This window comes from Myxocyprinus asiaticus, chromosome 17, assembly GCF_019703515.2.
Source record: "Myxocyprinus asiaticus isolate MX2 ecotype Aquarium Trade chromosome 17, UBuf_Myxa_2, whole genome shotgun sequence".
Lineage (NCBI taxonomy): Eukaryota > Metazoa > Chordata > Actinopteri > Cypriniformes > Catostomidae > Myxocyprinus > Myxocyprinus asiaticus.
This window is the reverse complement of record NC_059360.1, coordinates 49,752,501-49,762,799: the sequence shown is the minus strand read 5'-3', so window position 1 is coordinate 49,762,799 and position 10,299 is coordinate 49,752,501. Positions and strand designations below refer to the sequence as shown.

At 39.1% G+C, this 10,299-nt stretch overlaps 1 protein-coding gene across 2 annotated transcripts in view; it reads left to right on the top strand.

Annotated features, from left to right (window-relative positions):
- The first annotated feature begins 1,314 nt into the window (after positions 1 to 1,314).
- ppp2r5ca (protein phosphatase 2, regulatory subunit B', gamma a) overlaps positions 1,315 to 10,299 on the top strand; it is a 27,220-nt gene continuing 18,235 nt past the window's right edge. For both annotated transcript variants that reach the window (XM_051722859.1, XM_051722858.1), the window contains exons 1-9: positions 1,315 to 1,472; positions 4,945 to 5,144; positions 5,875 to 5,985; positions 7,793 to 7,885; positions 7,964 to 8,094; positions 8,207 to 8,266; positions 8,368 to 8,476; positions 8,707 to 8,760; positions 8,946 to 9,116. In XM_051722859.1, coding sequence (XP_051578819.1) covers positions 1,400 to 1,472; positions 4,945 to 5,144; positions 5,875 to 5,985; positions 7,793 to 7,885; positions 7,964 to 8,094; positions 8,207 to 8,266; positions 8,368 to 8,476; positions 8,707 to 8,760; positions 8,946 to 9,116 — 1,002 coding nt within the window. In that variant the 5' untranslated portion in view covers positions 1,315 to 1,399. The remainder of the gene's footprint in view (positions 1,473 to 4,944; positions 5,145 to 5,874; positions 5,986 to 7,792; positions 7,886 to 7,963; positions 8,095 to 8,206; positions 8,267 to 8,367; positions 8,477 to 8,706; positions 8,761 to 8,945; positions 9,117 to 10,299) is intronic.

Below are 10,299 nucleotides of genomic sequence, written 5' to 3'. Positions count from 1 at the left end.
GTGTCTGTGTGTGAGAGAGAGTGTGTGTCTGTATGTGTGTGTGTGTGTGAGAGTGAGTGTGTCCGTGTGTGAGAGAGTGTGTGAGAGTGTGAGTGTGTGTCTGTGTGTGAGAGAGTGTGTGTCTGTATGTGTGTGAGTGTGTGTCTGTGTGTGAGAGAGAGTGTGTGTCTGTATGTGTGTGTGTGTGTGAGAGTGTCCGTGTCCGTGTGTGAGAGAGAGTGTGTGAGAGTGTGAGTGTGTGTCTGTGTGTGAGAGTGTGAGTGTGTGTCTGTGTGTGAGAGAGAGTGAATATGTGTCTGTGTGTGAGAGTGTGAGTGTGTGTCTGTGTGTGAGAGTGTGAGTGTGTGTCTGTGTGTGAGAGTGTGAGTGTGTGTCTGTGTGTGAGAGTGTGAGTGTGTGTCTGTGTGTGTGAGAGTGTGAGTGTGTGTCTGTGTGTGTGAGAGTGTGAGTGTGTGTCTGTGTGTGAGAGAGAGTGAATGTGTGTCCATGTGTGAGAGTGTGAGTGTGTGTCTGTGTGTGAGAGTGTGAGTGTGTGTCTGTGTGTGAGAGAGAGTGAATGTGTGTCTGTGTGTGAGTGTGTGTCTGTGTGTGAGAGAGAGTGAATGTGTGTCCGTGTGTGAGAGTGTGAGTGTGTGTCTGTGTGTGAGAGTGAATGTGTGTCCGTGTGTGAGAGTGTGAGTGTGTGTCTGTGTGTGAGAGACAGTGAATGTGTGTCCATGTGTGAGAGTGTGAGTGTGTGTCTGTGTGTGAGAGTGTGAGTGTGTGTCTGTGTGTGAGAGTGTGAGTGTGTGTCTGTGTGTGAGTGTGTGTCTGTGTGTGAGAGTGTGAGTGTGTGTCTGTGTGTGAGAGACAGTGAATGTGTGTCCATGTGTGAGAGTGTGAGTGTGTGTCTGTGTGTGAGAGTGTGAGTGTGTGTCTGTGTGTGAGAGTGTGAGTGTGTGTCTGTGTGTGAGAGACAGTGAATGTGTGTCCATGTGTGAGAGTGTGAGTGTGTGTCTGTGTGTGAGATAGAGTGAGTGTGTGTATGTCCATGTGTGAGAGTGTGACTGTGTGTGAGATAGAGTGAGTGTGTGTCCGTGTGTGTGTGTGAGAGAGAGAGAGAGAGAGAGAGTGTGTGTGTGTGTGTGTCGTGTGTCAGTAGTTTTGTGTTGAGCTGCTGTACATCAGTCTTTTTTCAAGCGCTGGAGGGACTGTAGCTCATTAGTCCCGCCTCCTTTTCTTCCTAACCAATAGTCTTCTGCTTCAACGGCCAGTGTTGTGATGTCACCACTCTTTGGTGCAGTGGACCAATCATGTGCCTCCTGCCTGCTGACATCACAGAGCAGTCGGTTTCTCCAGCAGCAGCAGCTTCATTTTCTCCGGATCTTTTGTTAAAATGGAGGCTGTTGTGCTGCAGTAAATGGACAGGATGATTGTAGACGCTCCCAATTCTAACGGGCCGTACCCGCCTGTGGCTCTAGTGCACTTCAGAGGTGAGTGATCGAGACTGTAGTACATACTGTGATCAACTGTGTGGCTTCATTGAGTTTCAGTGTTCACTGTGTGTGTTTACAGTCGATTAGAAGCTTTACATTGTGTTATTCAAACGCTGAACGAGAGAGAGACAGAGAGAGGGAGAGAGAGAGAGAGATTTGAGAGAGAGAGAGAGAGAGCGAGAGAGCGCTTTACCTTTAGTGCCTTCCGCCCATCCCCCCTCCTTCGCTCCAGCAGTGATGTCACAGGACAGGAAGTGAGGTCACAGCTAAAGGCTTTTGTGTTTTTCTCTCATTCTGACTCAGATATGAAGGAAATTAAACTGTCAAGTGTTCATTAGACATAAAGGTGTGTGTGAGTGTGTGAGTGAATGAATGAATGAATGAGTGAGTGAGTGAGTGAGTGAGTGTGTGTGTGTGAGAGTGAGTGTGTGTGAGTGTTTGTGTGTGAAAGTATGTGAATGTAAGTGTGTGTGTTTGTGTGAGCGTGTGAGTGTGTGTGTTTGTATGAGAGTGTGTGAGTGTGAGTATTTGTGTGTGTAAGAGTGTTTGTGTGAGAATGTGTGTGTTTGTGTGTGAGTGAGTGTGAGAGTATGTGAGTGTGTGTGTGTGTGTGTGAGAGTGTGTGTGTTTGTGTGAGAGTGAGTGTGTGTGAGAATGTGAGTGTTTGTGTGAGAATGTTTGTGTGTGAGTGTGTGTGAGAGAATGTGTGTGTGTTTGTGTGAGAGTGAGTGTTTGTGTGTGAGCTGATTATTGATTGATCTATTGATTTGAAATAATAATTGAACAAACCTCTAATACAGATGTGTGTGTGTGTGTGAGAATGTGTGTGTGTGTGTGTGTGAGAATGTGTGTGTGTGTGTGTGAGAATGAGTGAGTGTTTGTGTGAGAGTGAGTGTTTGTGTGAGAATGTGTGTGTGTTTGTGTGAGAGTGAGTGTTTGTGTGAGAGTGAGTGTTTGTGTGAGAATGTGTGTGTGTTTGTGTGAGAGTGAGTGTGTGTGAGAATGTGAGTGTGTGTGAGAATGTGTGTGTGTGAGAATGTGTGTGTGTTTGTGTGAGAGTGAGTGTGTGAGAGTGAGTGTTTGTGTGTGAGCTGATTATTGATTGATCTATTGATTTGAAATAATAATTGAACAAACCTCTAATACAGATGTGTGTGTGTTGATCATAGATGTGTGTTATAAGTGTTTGTGTGAGAATGTGAGAGTGTTTGTGTGAGTGTGAGAGTGTTTGTGTGAGAATGTGTGTGTGTTTGTGTGTGAGTGAGTGTGAGAGTATGTGAGTGTGTGTGTGAGTGTGTGTGTTTGTGTGAGAGTGAGTGTGTGTGAGAATGTGAGTGTTTGTGTGAGAATGTGTGTGTGTTTGTGTGTGAGTGAGTGAGTGTGTGTGTGTGTGAGAATGTGTGTGTGTTTGTGTGAGAGTGAATGTGTGTGAGAATGTGAGTGTTTGTGTGAGAATGTGAGTGTTTGTGTGTGAGTGAGTATGTGAGAGTGTTTGTGTGAGAATGTGTGTGTGTTTGTGTGAGAGTGAGTGTGTGTGAGAATGTGAGTGTTTGTGTGTGAGCTGATTATTGATTGATCTATTGATTTGAAATAATAATTGAACAAACCTCTAATACAGATGTGTGTGTGTTGATTATAGATGTGTGTTATAAGTGTTTGTGTGTTTGCATATTTAATTCATATTTAATAAAGTTCTGATGTTTCCAGCTCATTAACATTTAACTGTTTATTCATATATTTGTTTATATCAGTCGAGTGTCTGTTATCAAGTGTAATAATAGATTAATTTGGGAAAAGAACCTCCGTCAGTGTCAAACTGCTCACAGACACCGTTCATGATGATGATGATGATGATGATGATGATGATGTTTCATTCACAGCTGTTTGTGATTAACTGCAAAGGACTTTTTAATACTTTTGCATAAATAGAATGTGTGTTGTTGCTGTTGTTGTTGTTTTTGCCCTTTTGCACAAACAGAGGTCAGATAACCTTGAGTTGTGTGTTCATCGATATTGTCAATAACCAACTCTTTGTTTGTTATAATAATAATCTTCTGCTTTTTTTCTATCATGGATAAATCATGACAGTTTGTACTGATATACATTAAAGCACAAATACAACATGTTATAAATACTCTATTAATACACCTGTGAGCATCACATGCTGCTGTGTCCGCTGAAGGTTATTTTTGTGTTTTTCATCAGATAACAGCAGAATAAAATCATGTGACGCTGTAAACATCATCTTTATCATGAAGTCTCTGGAGATATTAATGAAATAATAAATGCTCTTAAAGTCATGGATCACTCTTTATGAATTATCAGTTGCTGGTTGGTGGGCAAATGTACTAATTTAAGAATCCACCATTGAAAATCCCATTTCAGTTGAGCACTATATATTTATTATACTGTATGTCACATAATACAATATAAGACAACATGAAATCATTAAAGGGATAGTCTCATCATTTACTCACCCTCATGCCATCCCAGATGTGTATGACTTTCTTTCTTCTGCAGAACACAAATGAAGATTTTTAGAAGAGTATTTCAGCTCTGTAGGTCCATACAATGCAAGTGAATGGTGACCAGAACTTTGAGGCTCCAAAAAGCACATAAAGGCAGCATAAAAGTAATCCATACGACTCCAGTGGTTTAATCCATGTCTTCAGAAGTGATCAAATTGATTTTGAGTGAGAATAGACCAAAATATAACTCCTTTTTTACCGTACATCATGTAAGCAGTCTCCATGACATTCATTATTTCAAGCTCAATTACACTTCAACATTCACTTGCATTGTATGGACCTTCAGAGCTGAAATATTCTTCTCAAAATCTTCATTTGTGTTCTGCAGAAGAAAGAAAGTCACACACATCTGGGATGACATGAGGGTAAAAGAATAATAACAGAATTTTCAGTTTTGGGTGAACTGTCCCTTTAAAATAAAGCACATCATATTCCCACAGTCATGGAAAACCTGGAAATATCAGGGTTAAAATTGACCCTTTTAAAAACAAAATCATGGAAATGTCTAAATGTAATAAATATGTTATGAGCCAGATGTTGCTCTTGTGTTTTATACAGTAAATCTTGCTCTAAAGCCGCGGTGATGTCCGATCTGTCTGTGAATTGTTGTTTTGAGTCAGTTCTTTTCATTGAATTAGTCAAACGGTTCAAAAATCAGTCTAAATGCTTCATTTATAAATCAGCCTAATCAAAATGATTCTTTTGAATTGCCTGGAAAGCTCACTGAAATACATGTGTGGTCAGTGATTAGAAACTGATTATTCTAAAGCGCTTCTGATGTGATCTTACAGGAGATCTGAGCTGAACACAGAGATATTCTGGATTGATGGGACACATTTTGTGTTGTTTAACAGTGTTGTAATCACATGCACATGTTGGTCATAATGATGCTTCAGATGATTGTGATGATCACAGTTCTTCATGTTGTGTGTGTGTTGCAGATGTGGCTCCAGCAGATCAGGAGAAACTCTTCGTGCAGAAGTTGCGTCAGTGTTGCGTTCTCTTTGATTTCCTGTCGGATCCTCTTAGTGACCTGAAATGGAAGGAGGTGAAACGAGCGGCGCTCAGTGAGATGGTCGAATTCATCACTCACAATCGCAACGTCATCACCGAGCCCATTTACCCCGAGGTGGTGCACATGGTGAGTCACGCAGCTTTGATGTTTGAACTCCAGACAATGAATCTTGTGTTTCCTTTCTGTCTGATCTGGAATCAGTCCGAAGTGTGCTCACAGTTTATATAGCCGTGTTCTTTGAACAGATCATGTAAATGTGTCACTTTAAATGCATATGTGTAGAAACTCTGAATGATCTGAAATATGAAACATCTATGATGTCATTTACTCACATTATAAAAGCCGCACAATTTGTGCTAATACTTTGATTGTTTTGTTAATGTGTTGTTTGTGCTTGTTTTCTTACCCTCATTAAGACCCATAATGCACCTGCGGCCAATGTTTGATTTGTTCTGTATTTGCATTGTGAGCCGATTGAACACTTATAATAAACACAACACTAATTGTGAACTGGAGTTACTGATGATGAAGAGATGTTTTCAGAGTTGAGTGGCTCATCTTTCCCTCATATCTGCTCTGAATGTTTAGAGTTGTAATGACACATGAGATTGAGTTCAGACGTTATGTAGATATGTTGGTCTGAGGATTAAAAATACATAACAATCAGTTCATATGTGATATTTGCAATTAAAACAATTTTATTTGAGTCAGACATGAGTAATGAAAGCACACCGGTCACATCAGTGTCATGCTAACACCTGTACTGGATAAGAGTTATATTTATACTTTCTAAACCGTGATAGTTTATTTTATAAATGATGGTTTGTTGTGATCAACATTGTGTGTTTGTGTGTAGTTTGCGGTGAACATGTTCAGGTCGCTGCCGCCGTCGACAAACCCCACAGGAGCAGAATTTGACCCGGAGGAAGATGAACCGACTCTTGAAGCAGCGTGGCCTCATCTACAGGTGACACTTCACAAGAGTTTACATCCACATATTTTTATGCAGATTGTGGTGTCACATTAAAAATGCCGATGGAAACACTAAGTTGCGAAAATGCACACATAAAAAATGTGTACTCTCACTTGAGGCTCGCTTGAAGTGGATAAATGATTTAATTAATAAGAAGACATGCGCATAAACTATGATGGAAACATATTTACTGATTATATTCCTATAGGGTTTATATAGGACTAAACATGCACATTATCCTCCTCTGACCCGAGTGTGACTGCTGTGTGCATTTTCCATTCCCCCTTTTTCATTTGTAACTAATAGCACCTAATAAACTTTTTTTTAGTACAAATAGTTTTCCTAAAATGTCCTCATATGTGGACAGCGGGAATAAGTTGTGAAATTTTAAATAATACCAAACTATAGAAAGTCAGATTTATTTTCATCAAATAGTTCATTATGTTTGCAGGAGTGTTTATTATTCATGTTTTTGAGACATCAGAGATTAGCATAATTAATTCAGATTTAAAGTAATGTCCAGCATCATCCAATCACTGTCAACCATGTTAAAATAAAATGATACATTATAAATTCTGAATCTATGTACTGATTATCATTGTCACATGTCTGTCAAACATGTTGAGTGATCCAAACATCATCTGCAGCCTGAAACTGAACTTTTGATCAGATTTTAGGAGTGAATGCACTTAACTGCATAGAGAGATATAGGATGCTCCCTTGCTCCCTATTTAGTGAATGACTTAACCTCCAGTGTGCTGTCTGTCTGCACTGGTCTCAGAACAGTTTGAAATGCACCTTATTTTCATCCTAACTCCATATAAAGCCTCTGAAAGACACATTATTTCAGTTTTTGAATGCATGCATTGATTCTCAATGATAAAAGATAAATGACACACAGATGTGTAAGAGTTGAATGTTATTAGAAATAATTAACATATTTTTCTACTTTGATGCACAAAAAATTAATGAATTTATTAAAGCAGCATATCAAATGAAACGAGAGACTCTCCTCTTTACAACCGTAAAGAGATTTCTTACCAGAGGTTCTTTTGTTGGTGCTGCATCTGTAGAAGCACTTCAAGGAAATCAACATCATGTTGTTGTGTCACGTGACTCGGTGCGGCAGTTTAACCCTTAAATGACAGTCTAGAGTCTTGTAAACAGTGTTCAGTCAGTTTAAATTAATTTAAATTATGAGTTGCATATAGCGAAGCCAAAATACAACGTCCACGCATGTGGATGTGGGGTCACGTGAGGTTAAAACATGTCATGTGATTTTGCCTCAACAGAAAGTAAATACATAATTTGCTCAGAGGATCATCAATATCATCACATAGCATCTGAAATGTTGCTCTAATTATTGTGAAATGACAATGATTGTCTGCTGTCACCTCCCAGACACACTTTCAGTCCAGACATAAGAGATCTGTTGCTGAACTTTAGCAAACATCAAGTTCATCAGAATGTTTTGACTCATTCATTACATCTAATAAATAAAAGAACTTCCATTTTGTTCTCTTAAACACATGGGATAGAAACTCTATACGAAAATTATTTTTGTTGAAATTTCTTATTTATTTTTTTTACATAAGTTTAAGTCATAACATGTATAGAAACACAACTACTTACTCATGAGATTAACATAATATATATCTGACATGAAACAACAACTACCAGCATTATAATAACAGTGAGATGCATTTTACATGAATTCTGACCAATTGAATATTTCACCAGAATAAAGTTTCACTTGTTTCACCTGTTGCTCATTAAAGCATCTTTCTGTTTTTTCTTGAAGTTGGTGTACGAGTTTTTCTTGAGGTTTTTAGAGTCGCCCGACTTCACCCCAAATGTTGCAAAGAAGTACATTGACCAAAAATTTGTGATGCAGGTAAATAGTTTTCTTTACTGTGAATGTTTCGGTTTAGTTTAGTGTGGTAATTAAATGTGTTTGTGATGTGAATTTCAGCTGCTGGAGTTGTTTGACAGTGAAGATCCTCGAGAAAGAGACTTTCTGAAAACAACACTGCACAGAATATACGGGAAGTTTCTTGGCCTGCGCGCTTATATTAGAAAACAAATTAATAACATATTTTATAGGTGAGTCGTGACTTCAGGGTTCAGTTTTGTTTCATTTGTCTTGTTTGTATGATGTGAAATATGTCTATGAAATCACAATTGTTGTGAATAATAATGTTGCGTGTGTTTGCAGGTTTATTTATGAGACGGAGCATCATAATGGAATCGCTGAGTTATTAGAGATTCTCGGCAGGTGAAACACTGAATGAACTCGTCTCTCTCTCTCTGTTTGCTTGATGGAAATATTCAGTCTGAAGCTGTCTCTCTCTCCCTCTCTCTCTGTCTGTCTGACAGTATCATCAATGGTTTTGCTTTACCTTTGAAAGAAGAGCACAAGATTTTCTTACTCAAGGTGTTATTGCCGCTTCATAAAGTGAAATCTCTGAGCGTTTATCATCCACAGGTGAGTCACACTGAACACATGATGATGATGAGGTCACTGACAGTTATTAAATGCACAAAGCAGATATGATCCATAACTATATAATAATGTTTAAACTCACTGAAATACCACACAAAGCCCCCAGTCACTGTAGTAACAGATACGACTGCAGACAGGTCCATTCAACATTAAAGCTCATGTGTGACTGTCAGTCGAGTGAACCGTGTGTCTCGTTCTCTCCTTCTGTATAGTTGGCGTATTGTGTTGTTCAGTTCTTGGAGAAGGACAGCACGCTCACAGAACCAGTAAGACTTCACACTCTGGACAATATCTGATGATCTGAAGATGTAAAGTTAGAATGAGCCATTTGTGTTTTTGCTTGAATTAAATGTTATTATATTGAATCAAGTGCTGCCAGTCATTCATAAGTATTTTCACACATGAGGTTTTACAGTAGAAGAGGATGTGAGGGTTCCTGTGATGTCTGCAGGTGGTGATGGCTCTTCTCAAGTACTGGCCAAAGACTCACAGTCCAAAGGAAGTGATGTTCCTCAATGAACTGGAGGAGATCCTGGACGTCATCGAACCGTCAGAGTTTGTGAAGGTGATGGAGCCGCTCTTCAGACAGTTGGCCAAGTGTGTCTCCAGTCCACACTTTCAGGTGAAGACACTTTATTTCAGTCATGACAATTCTCGGAAAGATTTAGCATGTTAATGTGGGTATGACATGATGATAGGATATTGGTCTTAGCGGACGAGACCTTGCAACACTGCTGCTGCTGCAGAATAAGTACAGAGTCTTTCTACTGCTAGAACATACACAGATGTACTGAGTTAAACATGTGGACATGCTGCTGCTGCACAATTAAACAATCCCCCAAACAAGCAGATCTATCGCCAAGACTTTTGTACTGCTGCTGCTCCATAGAGCCCTGTGCACTGAGTGTATGCTAGCTAGGTGTGCCTAGGCCACAGGCCAAATGGCATAATGCTAATGAACTAAATTTCTATGTATGCCTTCGCCTGCTTAAATAACTAGTGACATAACTCATATTGTGTATCTGGACCACGAAATCCCAGAGATTATTTAACTTGTGACTTAGACTAGCAGTGCTGAAGTGAAACGGCTTGTCTGCAGAAATGAGCCATATAAATGTTAGACAAAGAGAGAGTACGCCAGTTCATTGGCTTCACTATTACATGTCATGGGACCAATCAGTTTAACCATGTGAACCAATTGGCTTTACATATCACATGTGAGTGAGCTGACTGGCTAACAGATAACAAGTTCAAAGAACCTATCAGCTTGCACTACATCGAGTTGCATGGCTGAACTCTGGTCATTTTTGAGCGACCTCATATTGAACTGCAGGAGTTTGTGTAATACGAGCAGATCAATAGATGAAATGACCGTGACATCACACACTTTCAAATTCTTTTGAGCAGCAGCTTTCAGTGAGAACAATGTCATTTTATTAATCTGATAAGCATTATATTATAATACATTATTTTTATTTACATATCCTTTCACAAACATTGTATTTAATCATATACAGGTGCATCTCAATAAATTAGAATGTCGTGGAAAAGTTCATTTATTTCAGTAATTCAACTCAAATTGTGAAACTCGTGTATTAAATAAATTCAGTGCACACAGACTGAAGTAGTTTAAGTCTTTGGTTCTTTTAATTGTGATGATTTTGGCTCACATTTAACAGAAACCCACCAATTCACTATCTCAAATAATTAGAATACATCATAAGACCAATAAAAAAAACATTTTTAGTGAATTGTTGGCCTTCTGGAAAGTATGTTCATTTACTGTATATGTACTCAATACTTGG